General features: G+C 48.2%; 1 protein-coding gene across 2 annotated transcripts; it reads right to left on the minus strand.

The window, feature by feature from the left end:
* Positions 1–3,936: 3,936 nt before the first annotated feature.
* LOC136528835 (FT-interacting protein 7-like) lies at positions 3,937–8,099 on the minus strand. Of its 2 annotated transcripts, none has more exons than XM_066521829.1 (3): positions 7,896–8,099; positions 6,931–7,058; positions 3,937–6,825 (listed from the first exon to the last, which is right to left on the minus strand). In XM_066521829.1, the coding sequence occupies exon 3, from the start codon at positions 6,712–6,714 to the stop codon at positions 4,387–4,389; it is 2,328 nt and encodes a 775-aa protein (XP_066377926.1). In that variant the 5' UTR covers positions 6,715–6,825; positions 6,931–7,058; positions 7,896–8,099; the 3' UTR covers positions 3,937–4,386. The 2 variants fall into 2 exon arrangements, with proteins under 2 accessions (XP_066377926.1, XP_066377925.1); XM_066521828.1 differs by having other exon boundaries at positions 3,938–6,834.
* Between the last annotated feature and the right edge of the window lie 10,572 nt (positions 8,100–18,671).

Genomic DNA, 18,671 nt, shown 5'->3' on the forward strand with positions numbered 1-18,671 from the left:
AGACCGGCCCCTCCCCGCCCCTAAATGCAAGCCAAAGTGATGGGTGGCAACGCGGCGAACGGAGATGTTGTCCCGAGCTCCCTCCACGATGGTGGACTCCTCCCCCGAACCTACCAGATGTGGTGGATTGACCGGAGACGGACCGAGCCGAGCTAGCCGCGTGTGCATGGACGGTGCGGTGGCGCACGGCGGTGGCAAGGCGGCGTCAGGGGAGGCTAGACGGCGGTAGCGATTCGGCAAAGGTGCGCAGGGTGATTAGCAGGTGGAGGCGAAGCTAGCGGTGCAAGGAATTAACACGAGCTGCACTAGATAGGGCGCTTGCCTTCGACGCATACCGACACGGTCTTATTAACCCGGCGGAACGGCAGCTCCAAATTGGAGCACGGTGCGGTGAGGCTCGCTGCAAGGTAGGGTCGGGTGGCTGGCTGGCTACTCAGCGGAGCCGAGGACGGGGTTAATTGGATTGGGGTGGCTCCACTGTGGCAAATTTAGAGAAGTAGGTACGACGACCACAGCGCCAGAGAACAAGGGAGAAAGGCATGGCGTGGATCGTCGCTGCCGTGGCGGGACGTGGCTGTCACTTCGGTGCTCAATCGCGTACAGCTACAGGTGAGGGGAAAATGACCAGCACGTTCAGGACGGTGGGCTGCACGGCCACAATTTACAAACCGACGACGGTGGCTCGGCTATGCGTGCCGTAATGGCATGGCGCCGGTTAGAGGAGACACTAGCACAGCGTCGTCGAGTGCCGATGTGACAGCAAGGCAGACAAGGCAAGGCGACGTGCGGGCAATGCCAAATGCGGCCACGCGCCCACGGCACCGCACAGACGAGCACGAGGCGGCAGGGTGGCAGGCGGACGCGATGGCGTGGCAGAGCACACATGGTGACTTCGCGCAAACGCCAAGGCCAGCAGCAACGCAGTGGTCCAACGCGCGGGGTCAGCGACATGGCGAAGCAGCTACAGCGGCAGGACAGAGCAGCGGACCCACGATGACGGCGGTGGTGGCCGAGCGGCCAGTGCGCGGCAACGGCGGTGCAGGTCCACGTGGCGGGGCGCGTGCGTGTGCGAGCATGAGCGCGAGCCAGGACGTGGCAACGGTGACCGTGGCCCGCAGCGCGAAGCCAACGGCAAGCCCGGCCAGCGCGGTGGCATGCGTATGGCGTGCGAGCGCGTGCGCGTCGGTGGCCGGCGCGGCAACGCTGAGGGACGAGCACGGTGACCACGCCAGATGCAGAAACCGTGTCGTGCACGCTTTTTGAAGCATCCCAAAAACTCACCTCAAGGCTTCGATCGCTAAACCAACTATTTTATGCTCAAGATGGCATGTCAAGCTACTAAAACAAACCCTAAACCCATGCCGCCACTTAACCTGATCCTCCTATAAAAATTCTCAAACTTCGCTTCGTCGATCCATTTTCCAACTTAAGAAAATGACTAAGTTTTTGTTCGGATTCGCGTCGAATTCGATTTCCATGCTATCAAGTATGCTAGCTGTGAATCCCATTCTCGACCGCAAGTATTTCATCGTCGCCTACGAAGCTAGTACTACTAACTTTATTAAAGTGTCGCATACGCGTTCTATAGCATTTCCGTTCCATAAAAATTCATTTAGAACCTAGGTGATACAACGCGACATGAAACATAACATTCGTTTCGCGTTTCCAATGAACGTTTCGGGCCACAGAATTTGATTTACACTCTATAATTCATACATTATCATATAAACATGATGCATATACAATGTTTTAGCAAAAATTGTACAGTGTAACACCGAGGGTGTTACAGTTTCAGCGCAACATCTTCTTGCCGCTTAGGAGAATAATGAAGGCTCGTCGGCATGTGGAGTTCCGCCCCGGCCACGGTGAACTGGGCAGGTGGAGCGTGAGATGTGTACGGGCGGGCTCTGCTCGGGCTGTCATGAGCTGCACGGTAATCTCCACACCCGGTCGCAGCGAGTTGGGCAGGCAGAGCACGAGATGTGCGCGGGCAGCCTCCGCCCTGGCTGGCCGCCACGGGCTACGCGGCTGGAGGGTGTACTAGCCAAGCTCCGCTGCGCGGATTTTTTTTTTGAGAAACAGCGTGACTCGAGAGCTGGACCAGGATACGAGGGAATCGTTTGGTCTTGTGTCACGCCCACGAATGTGAGCGTTCGGGTAGACGGACACACCGAGGAGAGCATTACCGCTGGAGAAAGGAATCCCTAGGCTGGAAGCGGAAATGAAAAAAAAATCTATAGCCTGTTTGTTTGGCTGGGCTTGTTCGTTGCTGGATCGTGAAAAAGTACTACTGACTGATTTGGTGTGAGAAAAAAATACTTCGACTGAAAATTTACGATCCCTTACCAGGGAATAATCACAGCCGAAGAGGCTGCTAGGCGCCGCCCACGAAGTACAACAGTGCCGTACGAGCTGTGAACGTTCAATTGACAGTGATCGGGAAGCTAGTATGCACATTCGTGGGACCTTCATTCTCGAAACAAAAATGCTCGTCACCAGCTAGCTTTTGACATTGCAGCAAGGAACGGACTTTCAAATTTCCGGACTTCTGCTGGACATGTGTCAGGTGAATATGACGTGTCTGGCCTAGGTTTGAGTTTTATGCCTTGACCATCACTAGACTGATTTGGCCACCATATGTTGGGAAAGAAAAGGGTTTACTAGTAGTACAATGGAACGGAGCACACTGAAGAACTCATTTGGTTCGGGCTATGAGAACACTCTGATCCTTACTCCCTCCGTCCCAGAATATTTGTCGTTCTCGCTTTCCGAGAAACAACTTTAACAACATATATATTAAAAAAATATTATTATTTATGATACATAATTAGCATCATTGGAAAGATCTTTGAATCTAGTTTTTTAACAAATTTATTTGGAGACACAAATGTCGCACATATTTTGTACAAATTGAATCAAAGTCGTGGCACGAATACCGAAAACGACAGATAAATTGGGACAGAGGAAGTACGTGTCTTTTTCAGGATGGGAGTATATACTAGTAGTAAACCACGGACAACCTAGGAGCTCCACGATTCGCCTTTGACATACTCCTTCCGTCCAAGATGCAATTCTAGAATAACACGTACTCACTCCGTCACTAAATAACTACCGTTATTAGTGTGCATGCTAAAAGTTTGACTCGATTTATAGAAAATATGTGTAATACTTGTATCTCCAAATAAATTTATTAAAAAGCTAGATTCAAAGATCTTTCCAATAATACTAATTATGTACCGTAAATATTTATATATTTTAATATATATTTAGTTAAAGTGTTTCTCGGGAAGCAAAAACGACAGATATTTAAGGATAGAAGGAATACTATGTTAAAATATGTCAAGTTTAACTAGATTTATAAAAAAATACTAATATTTATCGTATTAAATAGGTATTATTAGATTTGTCATGAAACTTTATAATATATTTATTTGGTGTTTTAAATTTTAGACATTTTAATAAAAAAAATGCACCAAGAATTGTATTCTTTTTTAGACGAGGTAGTATCTGATTTGGAATCACACATACAGTGGGCTTTAAAGTTACTAATAACGATGAAAATTATGTCAAAGAGGTCACAGTCAAAATGGCACCTGTGACTCACTGACTCGTGAGTGCAAATGCAACGATTAAGTTGGACCTGACACCTTGTCAAAAAAAAAAAAGTTGGACCCTTTTCAAAAAAAAAGTTAGACCTGACCTTTTTTTTCCAAGACAAACAGTTGGGCCATGCTCTGCCACATACTTGCCTTGCAGTCCAGGTCCAGCAGGGCCTTCCGTGAGCGTTCTGAAGAAAAACTGCAGCAGCTCCGTTCGGAAGTTTTGCCGCTGCACCTGCACCGTGGAAATTCAACTTTGACATCCCTATTAAGTTCAGAAGTACAACCACCTGGGCTCTGCTTAGATTGGCACCCAATTAGTTCCCAGTCTGCGTAGCAGAGAACTCTTATTCATAATTCGCCTGGAATTCAGATCAGTATTTCCCCTGGGTAGCAAACTGAAATCAATCACGTAGCAAATTGGTAAATTGAGCTGGAAACCAAACGACACAATGCACATGCAGCAGTAGAGAACCACGTTAGCTGACAGCACTGTTGCTGAACAAGTAGGTAAAGCAATAACTAACGCCCAGCCCAGAGTTTTCAAGCATCACACATGCATCCATACCTAGTCACAGTCACGCATCATGCGTTCGGTTGTTACAGGAAAGGTTCACAACCATCTGAATAATACATAACCGACCATGCAACAGAGGAGCTACAGAAGTACTGAAGATAGCTAGCAATTCATTGTTATCAGATACACTTGAGATAGAGTAACCATCTGTGAGCTGCAATCGACAGGTGAAACCACCGAACCAACAACGGAGCCAGGCACCTGCCGCGCCTACAGCATGCTGTCGGTCCTCGCCGGCAGACGCCTGAAGAAGTTGAGCGGGACGGATGGCATCCTGTGGCGGAACCTGGGGTGCCTCAGCACGTACAGGCCTGCGAGGAAGACCACGACACGGAACGGGGTGACGTACAGGACAATGGCGAAGAAGAAGCAGAAGACCACGAAGAGCGCGGTGGCCCTTGGATCCCTCCAGCTCAGCAGCGACTGCAGCCGCTCGCCCTGCGTCGCAAGGTCACCAACCACGGTCTGGATCCTCCCCGCTACACTGCGCAGCCTGTCGTACCGCATCCGCACGACGTCCGGCGGGCGGGAGGTGGGGAAGGTGTCAAACTCCTCGTCGAGCTCGTCGGGGTGGGCAGTCTCTGCGTGGGAGAGGCGGGTGTCCATGTGCGGCGGCTGCCTTGGCCGCCACCTGTAGTACCACACCCCAATCAGGAAGAGGTAGAGGAAGATTGTGGGCAGTATCAGCTCTGGGTATAGAACCAGTATCACGAAGAGGACATGGATCAGTATGGTGGTCAGCGGGTTCCTCCAGAGACAGATCTGATCGAACCACTTTGCCACTGCAATCAGGGGGCTCAGGACACCCATGATGCGGAAGAAATTTGCCTTGCTCTTTCTCATGCTCCACATGTGCGAGTCCACGTCAAGCATGTACTCCACGATTTCCTTTCGCAGTGGTGGCTCTGCACGGCCCAGCCTTGTCGAGACAATGTTTGTGGCTTGGCGCCTCAGGTTGTCCACCTGTATCACGGACAACGGGTGCACATAGTGCATCTTGGGCAGCAAGGGCTGTGAGTACAGATGCATCATGTTGAGCAGTGATGAGCACGTGAAACGGACAGCAAGCTGCACCTCACCCATCTTCTTAACGCCACCAGGTGTCAGAACAATAAGAGGGTATGAGTGGGTATACACCCGATCAGTTTCAAGTGTCGAGAGGCGGATGCGGACCTTCCCAATTCTGGTGTCCCGGGCACCATTGGCCTTTTCCCCGCCATTCAGGTGGCAATTGTCAAACACACCAATTGTGATCACAGTGCATGGGTCATACACCTCCCAGGTGTACTGTTCATTCCATTTGGGAATGAAACTGTCGATTATAGTCCTAGTACGCACCCATTTCTGTCCATACTTTGCAACACAATAGGCATCAGTTGTGCCACGTCCATCCTTGGTCTTCATTGGTAACAGGTCATGTGCTGTCAAAATACCCAGTTCAAGAATGCCAATGCTAGGCTTCCACAGAGGTTTTGCAGTTGGCCTTAAATCACTACTGTAATGTGTTGACTCATCCAAGACATGATATCCACCTTCAAGACAAATTCTCAAGTGAATCCGGCTTGAAAACTTGGTCTCTTTCTTCTGCTCACCATCAATAATCACATGCTTCTCAAGGTTATACCACTGGCTGGTTAGCAACCTGTGATCCAGTCTCCGGGGTACATGCTGCAGTGAAATGATTGTCCTTCCAATTACTTCATCCTTTCCTGGGGCCACCCTGTCCTCTACGCTCAAAATTAGGTGCTCCTCAAATGGCTCAGCTGCAACAAACAACAAATCTTCATTCCACATTGGATTCAATGTCCGGCTCGCTAACACCCTGGTTCTAAGGACTTGGTTGCCTAGCATTGCTTTGACATAAACCTCAGGGAACCTGGTCTTGTCATTTGGTATAAGATCCTGAGCTTCGATGACATTGACACGGAGATACCAAAGCTTTGGAGTAAGATACACTTTTGATCTAATGCTCGCAAGGCCATCGCCAGGGACGGAGGCTGCATCAGAATGCCATGCTTCAGGGAATGCTTCATCAGCTTGAGTACCCATCCAAACAGCCAACATCAACTCTCCCTTCACCTTGTGCCCATTTCGGTCTTCCAACCGATACCATTGTGGAGCCAATGGGCTGTCAGGTGGCACTCTCTTTGGGACCTCACTCAGATCAAATATAACACGCCCAATGAAGTCATCCTTGACAAGATCCTTGTCCTTGACCACAATCTCCACATTTGATGACTGAATGCGCTCCTTTGAGAAAGCAAAGACCTGATTCCACTCTGGGTTGTTCTTCTTCTCGAAATGCCGAGTTTGGCCCTTATAGTTTCCTAGCTTCACCTCAACATATGGGTCACAGCTCCCAGTGATGTCCTTGTTTGGAAGTTCCTTTGCTTTTACAACTCTTACATAAAGGTACTGCATCTGCTCAACCAGGTCATAGGTGGTGGTGAGCTTGTCACCAGCAGCTGCACCACCAAGGTGAGGTGAAGTCTCCTTCAAGAAGTACTCCTCCGGACGGAGGGGTGGCCTCTGCATCATCTTGAACGGAGACGATCTTCCACCAAACTTTTACTCACTGACTTGACAAAGTGCCAAACTTCTACTCACTGACTTGACAAAGTGCCAAGAAATCCCAGCTGTCCACTTGTCCTAGACCAGCTAAAACAGAACAGAAGTAAACAACTGGCTTTAGATAGCTATTACAAGGAAAGAGCATTAATGAACAATAATATGAAATTGAGATGGAACTACTACCTCTGCAATAAACTTGTCAGGCAACACAGCTACGAGCATTTTGAACATTTCCTCATCTTGCTCAGTGAGAGGAAACCATTCCACTCAAGAAGAGAATGAACTCTACATCACCAGTCAGGGAAAAAGACCTGCAGCAAGTATGAAACTGTAATGAACAAAACAGGTAGTGTAACATTTCACTCAATTTAAGTCCCGCCAATGAACTGCAGTCATCTGACTTCAGATATTCAGTAAACATTACAACAGCTGGATAGTGACTAAGCGAAGCACTACCAAAGAAAGAAAGAAAAAACCTGAAAAGTCACCATCTTTAGTAGCTGCGCACCAAACCAAGAGAAAGAGCCCAGTCCATCGTAAAAAACGAAACAATCTCAATAAACTAGACTCGACAACTACTACAGTGTGAAACCAAAGGATTTCTAAAGAAGTAACCATTTTTTTATTTGGGAGAAGTAAAGGAGTAAACGGAACTCAGCACACATGAAAGTTAAAACTAATAACAGATCTAAAAACACCAACGATCAAAAGATCCAGCACCTTCCCAACATTGCAAGAAGCCAAGAGGTACAGATGGGCACCAATAACTACACAGCTTTATTACCTTTCCAACTCCCCAGCCTTCTCTTTTCCGGCTTTTCCCCCCACTACCGCTCAACGATGACCTAGTAGGAAGCAAAAAATCCCAGATCCCACACCATTACCACCCTAAACAACTCAAGAGCACAAAGAAACCACCTGTGGGCTAAAGGCTAAAGGCCTAACCGATTGAACCGTGCGCCGCGCTATGCCTGCCGAGCAAGCGCAAATCCCGCAGCTACCCGGAAAACATGAACGGACCAAGGAACCGCGGTCGCGGCCACCGGCATTACCATTTTTTCCCCACAGGCTCGAAGAGAACAGTAGAATGAAACCAACGACGGGGACAAAGAGACTCGAAAAAAAGCAGGGATCTTTGGGCTGCTTACCGACGCCGGCGGGCCGATCTCACGCGTAGCGGCGGCGACGAGGACCCAGAAGTTTCGGCGGTGGAGAGGACGGCGGATTTGCGTAGGATTTTTCGGCTTTTTCTTGCGAGCAAAAACAAAGGAAGTGGAGAGGACTGAGGAGACAGAGGGAGGGAGCAGAGAGTACTAGAGCGGCGTGGAGGTCTCGACGGGGACGAAGTGGAGTCCCCAGTGTGGGAGGTTTTGGCTTTGGGAGAGGTTTTGGCTTTGGGAGCGCAAAAGCCCCTCTCCCCGGTCGACGTTTTTCCGCAGAAGCCCTCGTGCTTGGTAGGATTCCGGTGGAAGGACCGGCCGTCTACCTAGGGTTATGTGCCAACTCTATCTGCATTGGGCCCGTTCGCATGTGTTTAAACCTGGCTTGATCCGTTTTTTTTTATCCGGAACAGTATTTTTCACTCACAAATTCCTCCAAATTCATCCAGATGCATTTAAACCTACCTTGTATTTTATAAATTTATATCGTTTTTACTTTTCAATACTACATTAAGTGATTAGGAATTGAGTGAAAACCTAATTGGTGCATTACCAACCTTGTTTTTCAATATCAACCTTGATACCCGTTTCAATTCGAGAATACTTATTTATTCTTAGTCATGCTTAGAACGGTACAAGTCGGGTGATCACCAGTCACCTGCGAGATATAAATGGTTTCTTAGATACGACTAGTTACTTATGTGATCATGAGATATGAGCATGTGAAGTAATAAATCTAGACCGGACGAACTCGGTGTATGAGAGCCACAAGACATGGAGATTTTGTGAGCGGATTCTTTCCGCCTATGTCGATTAAGACACGTTCGTTATTGAATTGTATGAGGTGAGACTTTGTAGTATCAATCACATACTCCGGTAAGCCTTAACTTGGCTATTCTATTACGAGAATGGCTACTCGCGCACTGGGAGTAGAGAGATGGCGAGAGTAGCATGTACCCATGTGGTAATGGGCTGGAATGGTGGAGTGCTGTATTCTCGAGTGGCGCGGACCCGTTCTTGTTTTAGAGGATCTGAGGATGGATTGGTATATGTAGGTCAGGGACATGCATATGTCGTGTGGTTGGAAAATCCCCAGCTGGGTTTTAATCGGTTTGAATCATCGTTGCTCCTCGGTTATGGAGACTCAACTCACTGTTCATCATCGTAGTTAACAAATGAAACTTGAGTAAGATTTGAGAAAGAGTTTTGATATGAAGTTCATGATCTCATTACGGATCATGACAGATTCATATATGGTCTTTTGAAGAATTAAATGTTGAAAGAATGAATCTTTTAAAGAGCTTTTACGTAAAAGAACTTTGAGTTTTGCTAAAGCCCTACCTTGAATCCCTGAGCCTGCATACCTGATGTAAGGAAAATAGACCCTTGGTCCATTCACTTTGGATTTTGGTGTTTGATGACCAACACAATCAAATTAGACTAATGAATTTGCAAGTATTTGTTTTGTAGTCCAACAGGGTGCAAGAAAGGACTTGGACGAAGGCGACGTGATGATCCGATGATCAACACCTCAAGCAAGACCTTAGGAGCATAAGAAAAGACCCAAGAGATCAAAAAAGTCCAAGCATGAAGATAGAAACCAAACCGTATGCAAGATCACGAAGAAACGAGCTCGCAGATACGACCGGACGCAAGGACCGGACGCTGGAAGCGCGACCGGATGCTGGATCGGTGGCTCGGCAAACAGGCGACCGGACGTGAGGACCGGACGCTGGCGGCAACCGACCGGATGCAGGAACGCAGCGTCCGATCGAGTACAGAAAGGTTCCAGAGCGGCATATCTGTGACCGGACACGTCCGGTGACAGGCGACCGGACGCTAGCCAGCGTCCGATCAGTGTTTTGCTGGCTCAACGGTCGGGACGACCGAACGCGTCCGGTCAGGACGATTCAGCGTTTGGTCAGTAGCAGTTTCACAGGAATTCGACCCCAACGGCTACTTTCTTAGTGGGGCTTATAAATACAACCCCCAATCGGTCATTTGAGGTAAGTGGAGCCGAGGAAATCTACCAAGGGTGTTGATACACTATTTTAGTGATCTCCACATGCAAGGTGCTTAGTGCTTTATTAGGTGACTAGCATAAGTGCTTTGCGAAGTGCTTAGGTTGATTAGACCACCGCTTATGCGCTTGCTCTAGGTTTATGCCTAGTGTTTAGTGAGGTTTGCATACCCTTGCCACCCTGTGCTTGCGAGCACAAGTGTTGTATATCGGAGGGGCTTGAAGTCTTACGAGATCACACCAACCATATTCATGGTGTGGCCGTCACCATGTACCGGAGGGAATAAGGCCTGCGGCGTTTTGGCCGAAAGCTTGATAGTGAAGACGACGGGGAGCATCTGGGAGAGGCTTACCGAAAGGCACGTCGGAGACCCACTTGCGCGTGGGGAAGGCCTGAGGCTATCCACAGAGTTACCACACTGAGAGCTTGGCCCTTGCGAGGGATTCCTTGCGAGGGGCTCCAACGAGGACTAGGGGGAAGCTTGCACGCTTCTTGATACCTCGGTAAAAATACCGGAGTCGTCGATGGGAGTTTGTATATCTCTACCTTACTCTTTAGCTTTCGCATTTACATTGTTTACTTTACTATGTTTACGGTAGAGATAGCTATACACTAGCAAAACTATAGTTGCATATCTAGATAGTTTATCTAGTTGCATAGATTTTGCTAGGGTTAGAAAAAGAGGCCATAGTTTCGGAGTTAGAATTTTAAGTTGCCTAATTCATCCCTCCTCTTAGACGTCACGATCCCTTCAATTGGTATCAGAGCCGGTTGGCTCATATTTGGACCTTTGGCTTAACCGTCGTTGAGCCAACGCTATTGTAGAGTGGTTGGGATGGATACTACTAGACCTCTATAATTTGATGGACACTAACTTCCTTTACTATAAAGCAAGAATAACTTGCCACCTTGAGGCGATTGATTTAGGTGTATGGAGAGTCACTCATGATGGGATGAAACCCATTAAGAATCCCTGAAAAGCCCACAAAGAGTGATGAAAAAGAAATGCATTTCAATGCTAGAGCTAAGAATTACTTGTTTGAATCTTTTAGCATGGATGTGTTTAACCAAGTGTTCACTTAAAATACGGCACATGAAGTTTGGTTAAAACTCCAAGAGCTCCATGACTGGCACAAGCAATGTCCGTGAGCAAAAACATTGTCTAGCAAAGCAAAGCTATGATTCATTTACTCTGAATGATGATGAGTTTGTTCGTGATACGTATTCTCTTTTGAATCTAATTATCAATGAGCTCCATTCTATAGGATTATTAAAGCTAGATAATGCAGACATCGTGAGGAAGATTATCTCCGTTGTAACACCCTAGGTGTTTAGGCTTCCACTAAATTGCATGTCATTTTCATAAACATGTGCATTAGCTATGTCATCATGTCATTATCATTGAAACATACATATGCAACATTTTAAATTATATGTGTTTCATGCTTGATTGCTTAGAGTGGAAGTAGTGAAACCTGTGAATGTAACATGAAACTCTCATACATGGAAACATGGCAATATGGTAGTAATGTGGCAATTATAAAATGACAACAAGGTCTTGAAACATATGAGACATTTCATTGCAACATATGAATGAGTTGCTTGTTTTACTTTCTTTATCACATGTGATCATTAGAAGTGGTATAACAATTTTGTAAAATGGTTGATCATCGGTCTATTACACCTTAACTACACTTAGGTTACTTGTTTGGACATTGTTCATGTAGATCAAAATGACCAAAATGCCCTTAATTGCATGTTTGACTTGAATTGACCCTAGGAGTGTCATAGTTTGACTGTTTAAAAAGTCCAACTTAGAAACTTTGTATGACTGTGCACTCTTTACCAAACTTGTAGCTAATTTAGTAAGGAACAAAAGTTGTTTTATGGTCAACTCATGAAAAGGTCTAGAACATGGTCAAACATGGCCCACAAGTCAGAAATACATGCTGTTTTCAACACTTAGAAAAATATTCTAAGTCATGGTGTATTTCAGTTAGATCAAGCCAACTTTGGCTTGATGTAACTTCTGATCCATGGCGAATTAGGGAATGGTCCTTGAAGTGAAATTGTAGATGGATGGTAGGTCTACGTTTTCCATGTACACAGTTTTTGCTAAGGATCACTAGTTAAGCCTTGTCGACGCGATTATAGGGCGCTGTCAGTCACCGTTGATGAGCACTGAATCGCGGTTCGCGTTTTTCAGAAAACGGTCAGTGATCGTCATGGCCGACCGGCGCAGAGGCCTGACGCCGCGTGTCCACCACCCAGTCGCTGGGTCTCTGATCGCGCGGCCACGCGCCGAGGCTGGCCTGACGCCGCTGCCGTTGCCCTCCACTTCAAGCCAGCACCTGCCAGACGCCTTCACCGCTCCAGTTCGCATTTCTCGCCTCGCATAGCTCGCCAGCGCCGAGCCAAGTCCTTCCGCCAGTTGCCGTTCAAGCTCGCCACTACAAAAACACGCCGGCCCTCCCGCTCGTAGCCTCGCCGTGACCCCCTCTGTCACCCCCACCCCTCAGCAAGGTCGATTGTGCCTTGGTAAGGATGAATCCGTCATTTCCTTCCACCACAGCCATGGCGGAAGTTCACCGGAGTTGGCGCTCCACGCGGCCAGCTATCCGCGCGACCTTTCCACCCCTCCTCTGCCTGCAGCTAGGTCCAGTGAGCACCACTGAGGCCCGTAGCACCAACCGTTAGGGCTGCGACGCCGTATCGTCGCCGGAGCCGACCGTGCCGTGGCCGAGCGCCACCATGGCCATCGCCACCCCTCCTTGTCATGTCAATAGCTACGAATGAGGGTTCCCCTAGGTCCGCTAGGATGAGGCGAGCACGTAGAAACCCTTACCTTCGCCGGAGAAGCCACCGGCGGCGAGCTACGCCACCGGCCGTCGCTCCTCCCCTGTTTTGCTCACTGACGAGCGGGTCCACCTTGTCAGCCGCCGAGGCTCAGGCGTGTAACACCCCGGTGTTACATTGTAATGTTTTGCTAAAACATCGCAGGAGCATCATGTATATGTGCATATGTGTGTAAATTGGAGTAGAAATCAATATACAACATTTGAAACGTTTATCCGAAACGGGAAATAAATGTTAAGTTTCATGTCGCTTTATATTGTTTAGTATTCTAAATGGATTTTTATTAAATAAAAATGATGTAGATCGTGTATGTGAACTTTAATAAAATTTGTAGTACGTACTCAGTAGTCGACAATGAAACAGGTAGCTCGGAATTGGAATTCGACGCGAAACCGTTCGAAGTTTAAGTCATTTCGCGTAAGTTATAAATGGGTCGACGAAGCCACTTTTGGTAATTTGTAGAAAACCCGTGCACGTCATCTGCTTCGGACAAGCCATCACTGACCATGGTCACCACTGTGCCTTGGTTGCCTGCCACCGCACGCAAGCACACTGCGCACGAGTCCTATCAGCTCTGCACTCACGTGGGTCGACCGCACGGACAGTCGCCTGGGCACGTCTCAATGTTTCCCGTCGTCATGTGCACGCGTACCTTGCGTTAATGACCGTGGATGTGCCAACGCCACTGTCTCCGCTGTCGCCATGACCGACGGGACCTCTCGTTTTAAATTCGCCATGACCGTAGCGCGTTAATGAAATTCGTCGTGTCCGTGGCTCCGCGAGACAGCTAGCCGCTTGATTGACACCACCTTGCCCATTGTAGCACCTCACTGTGCTTCAATTTTGGAAGGACAGCTCCGCCTGCTCCATAAGAACGAGGTGAATTGCGCCGTCGTCCATCCACTGAACCAGAGCATACCAGTTCAATTCACTGCACTGCTAGCTTCTCCTACAGCTGCTCATCACACTGCCCACTTCATTCAAAGCTCCACTACCGTTTTGCGTCTTCTTCGTGGCCGGCGGAAGATTGCCCGAGCAGAGCCGCCGGTGCATTACTGTTCATCTTAGCTTGCTGACATCATCATGACGTCACCCCTACGTCACATGTGTTTGTGGCCGCTTTTCATGTAGGAAAATAAAGCTTGGAATACATTAGAAATACTCTGAGCCAGTTTCCCACGCTTGCAGCCGCGCTGGGCCAGCCTGCCTGCCACTGCCGCTGGCTGGGCCGTGCCACGCGTGCCCGCTGTCGCTGCTGTCGTCGCTGCCGCGCCCGCGTGCCCGCCCGCTCGCGTCTGCCCGCGCCACGCGCGCCCGCTGCCGCGCGCTGGGCCACGCCCGCGCTCGCGCCTGCTGCCTGCACCATGCGCTGCTGGGCCACGCCCGCGCTGGCGCTGCTGGGCTGCGCCGAGCCGCTGTGGGCCGCGAATTAGAATTCGTTTTCTTAAGATCCAGAAGCATAGAAATGATTATTCAATTTAGTTTCAAGCTAAACTTCGATAATTAGTAGTAAATTGCATGGTTGTCCAAAAATAGCGAAACCAGGTTCGTTAGGTTCGCAAAAATACAATCTACTTATTAGTATAGTTAGATTGCAGTTAGCTATTATGATGATAGGTTCATAAATTTTAATTAGCGAGCTTAGCATTATATAGATTAATAATTGTAGGAATTATTGTGGTAAATCGGTAATAGTTTTATCTTTGAAAATTTTATAGTAGGTTCACTAGGATATCGTGTACTTGCTGTAAATTTTATAGCCTTAGAACGAGTTGTTAGATAGAGTAGCTATTGCCTTTGCTTTATCGTATATAGCGTAAACTAGCATTAGGGGTAAGAATAGCTGTAGTTGCTATAACAATAATGATACTTCGAAATGGTTATCGGTGACAATAGGTAGCCTAGTACCGTGGTCGATATCCATAGCTTAGTAGCTAAATCAATGTACTTTTATTTTAAGAGCTGCTGTTGTTATATTCCTAAGCATTGCATCATCATTTCATGCATGTAGATCACGAGCTGGTAGACTTCATGCCCGTCGTCGAGCCAGAGTACGACGAGGTGATCGAGGAGTACGAGGAGGAGATCTTCGCACAGGAGGAAGCCCAAGAGCCTGTTGGTGCTGACTTTGCTGACCTGGCACCTGCTCAAGGCAAGCCCCGGTGCATAACCCCTATTTTTAAATGATCACTGAATATATTTATATGATATGCATTTACGTTACAGGCATTTTATGGAAACTATATGCATAGATATATCCACCATGAGTCCTACTAGTGCAGGTCGAGTGGCTGCTATGCTCAGGATGTCGGTAGCGTGAGTAACCTGCCGTTACTCGCAAATAGGTGATTACACTATGATATCATGATGAAATAAGGGAAAGGAAAAATGGTGACCGGATAGGGATGTGGATTTGGTACTGGTGGGTGTGAGGGGTTGTGTCCTGTGGCCAACAGGGCATAGCTCAGTTACACTTTTTCCCTGTCTGTGTCGATTAAGGACCGGTCGTTGCATATGACTCTAGGCAAGTCATAGACTATTGTCCCGAGCACATACTTGGGTATGGGCGCAGGGAAGACTTGCTGCTCTCTTGTCGCGGATCCGGCTCTTTCCGGACCGACTGATGGGAAGAGGAGGTGGTGGAGGTCCTTGTGCCGCACTGAGTCCGGGATTCAGAGGCGGGGGCTTGGAGTCCAAGTTTGGATGGGGACCTGGACACCCGGGACAGGAGAGTGGTGGGTTAGTCCTGCTTGTGCCTGGGGTACAAATGGGGCATGTGTCTTTGGGACACCCAGCTGGGTACATTGATTCGCGAATCGCCGGGTTATCCGGTATGGCTTGTCTGCGGTTTAGCACTGTAGTAAGAACTGGAAGTGAAAAAGGAGAAGGAACAATATCAATTGCTCAACCCTTGCTTGAAAGTAGAACAGGTGCTTATATAGATTGACTAGATGAAAACTTAATCCGGCTGATGATAATAATGTATCAATAAAGACTCACTATTAGTATTTCTTTTTGCTAAAAGAGAACCAGCAACCATAAAGCCTAGCATATTCCTTGGAGTCGGGAAAGTATTCCCACTGATCGGATAAGTCTTGCGAGTACATTATGTACTCAGGGTTTATTTACCCCTGTTGCAGGTGATGCTTGAGGAGTTCCTTGTGTGGAGGATCCATCTGGTGGGCTCAGACGGAATCCTCGTTATCTTATCGCTAGATGTTACCTTTAAATCTTCCGTTGTTTATTATTCCGCACTCTGTATTTGGTATTGTAATAATGTACTTTTAAGAAACTCTAATGTATGAGATGGACTTGTGTTGTAACTCGTTTTCATTATTGGATCCTTGGGATAAATGTGGATCTTTCGGGTTCTCCCTCGGGGTGTGCCTGACGGATACCGCTCGTTGTAGTTGCTTTCGGAGTGCTTAGGGTCTGGTGGAAGACGAGCACCTCCGTAAGTATGCTATTTCGGGTGGTTCTGCCATAGTTGGTACCAGAGCCAATAATGGTCATTAGTTCCTCACTCTTTTACAAAACTAAAAGTTTGACCAACAAAAGTTTTGTGAAAAATAGGATGCGATTAAGTTAAGTTATATAAGTATAAGCCCTAGCTATATGGTGTATCTAGGATAGCGGCACTGGTTTTATCTAATCAGTTTTCTGCAGGTACACTGACTTACGTTGCGTAAGAAATCGCTTAGTATACGGAAAGTGAGTGGGCGATGTGCCGAAAATGTTACGAACGCCGCTATATTCCGGCTTGAGTGAACGTATAGGTCAAAGCATGCATCATATAGTAGCATCTTACTTGATCTAGGAATCCCCCTTCACGTATAATGAAAGTAGTAAATTGGTAGAACTAACTTAATAAATGTGCTGCCATTTCTTTAATCCCTGGATCCTGATCAGGAAGGTGTCCTAATGGTTGGTTCGTCTCTCTTATAGATGAATCTGAGGTCCGGACGTGGGAGCACTAGTTTGGGAGCGGCCAACGAGGGCCATGGTGACAGTGGTCAGGCCTTTGAGCGTGACAACGAGGGAGCTCGGGAGGTTCCACCTTTGGTTCCTCATCCTTTCCCGCCACCGCCACCGCCTCCGCCGTTGTCCGCCGCGGAGGTCATGGTGGAGTTGTTGGCTGCTCATCAGGAGTCAACCACTGCTCATCAGGAGACAGCTCGTGCCATGGAGATTATGGCATAGGCCGTCGCGGGTCTCGCCCGTGGAGGCCCCGGAGGCAACAGTGGGAATGGGGGTGGTGCTCGCCGTCCTGAGGGACAGTCCTCTTACCATGACTTCCTCAAGACCCACCCACCCACGTTCACACCGTCGGATGATTCATTGGAGGCGGAGCACTGGCTTCACACACTGGAGCAGAAGTTTCGGCTGCTTGGAGTGGCCAATGTGCAGAAGGTGCACTTTGTGTCCCAGCAGCTTTTAGGGTCCGCAGGTGCCTGGTGGGAGACTTTCCAGGCTGCGGAGCTGCCGGATCACCCGGCAACATGGTAGGAGTTCTCCACCGCCTTTCGCGAGTTCTTCATACCTGCTGGTGTTATCCACCAGAAGGTGACCGAGTTCATGGAGCTGCGTCAGGGGAGCAGAACGGTAATGGAGTATGTGACCCAGTTTAAACACTTGGCTCAGTATGCTGGTAGTCAGGTGGACACAGATGACAAGAAGAAGGATCGCTTCTTTCGCGGTCTCACTCCTGCTCTTCAGGAGAAACTGTACCTGGGGAACTATCAGACCTTTGGGGCTCTGATGAACGCCGCCATTGCTCTTGAGGGTTTTCAGCGGGCATCTCAGGCGGATTGGAAGCAGAGGAGGGTGGCAGCTAGATCCTCTAGCCACCCTCATACTTAGAAGGTGCAAATTGTTAGGTGGGGGCCCTATCAACCATCCGGCGGGCCTCCGTTCCGGTCACCCCAGCAGACATCACATATTTCTGCTACTTAGTACAAGGCACCTCAGCAGCAGGTGCAGCCCCAGTAGACTCAGGGATAGCAGGTCCCACCTCGTTAGGGATTCGGGAACAAGCCTGGTGCTTGTTTCAAGTGTGGCAAGGAGGGCCACTATGCCAGGGAGTGTCCTCAGCAGCAGACAGCTCAGCCGTCTCAGCCATCTGCAAATTCCAGGATGATTAAGAGGACTTTTATCAAGAGGAAGGTGCCCAGCAGATCTGGTCAAGTGCACTTCACGGATGCTCAGTAGGTTATGCATCAGGAAATAGTTATGGCTGGTATGTTTACCATCGAATCCCATCCAGCTTTGGTGTTGTTTGATTCTGGTGCATCGCATTCCTTTATGAGCATGGGGTTTGTAGAGCGGCACAACTTATCACTTGTGGCTATACCATATGCCTATAAGATCCGTACTACGGGTTCTCAGATGTTCATCAATACCTGCATGGATACAGTAAGTTTGGTATTAGCCACCCACACTTACCGTCTATAGTTCATGATAATGCCTGGGCAAGGCATTGATGTTATTCTTGGAATGAACTGGTTGCGGGCGTATAGGGTAGTATTGGATATGAAGAGAAGAAGTGTAGAGTTACGACTTCCGTCTTCTTAGGATAGGATGTCTCTCATCATACCCTCAGAACCGGTCTTACCTATTGCTGCCCATGCTGAAGCCGTTCCTGATCTTACCTCCATTCCAATAGTATGTGAGTTCCCAGATGTTTTCCTTGAAGATCTTCCTGGATTGCCATCGGACCGTGAGGTAGAATTCTCCATTGAGCTTGAGCCTGGTACTGCTCATATCTCTAGGCATCCATACCGCATGGCTCCAAGAGAACTGGCAGAAATGAAGAAACAACTGGAGGAGTTGATGGACAAGGGTTTCATCCGCTCAAGTTCTTCACCTTGGGGTTGCCCTACAATTTTTG

The sequence above is a fragment of the Miscanthus floridulus genome, chromosome 19, assembly GCF_019320115.1.
Source record: "Miscanthus floridulus cultivar M001 chromosome 19, ASM1932011v1, whole genome shotgun sequence".
NCBI lineage: Eukaryota > Viridiplantae > Streptophyta > Magnoliopsida > Poales > Poaceae > Miscanthus > Miscanthus floridulus.

What these genes read in the sequence shown, in the direction of transcription:
- LOC136528835 (XM_066521829.1), bottom strand. Translation starts at nt 6,714, where the DNA reads ATGATGCAGAGGCCACCCCTCCGTCCGGAGGAGTACTTCTTGAAGGAG.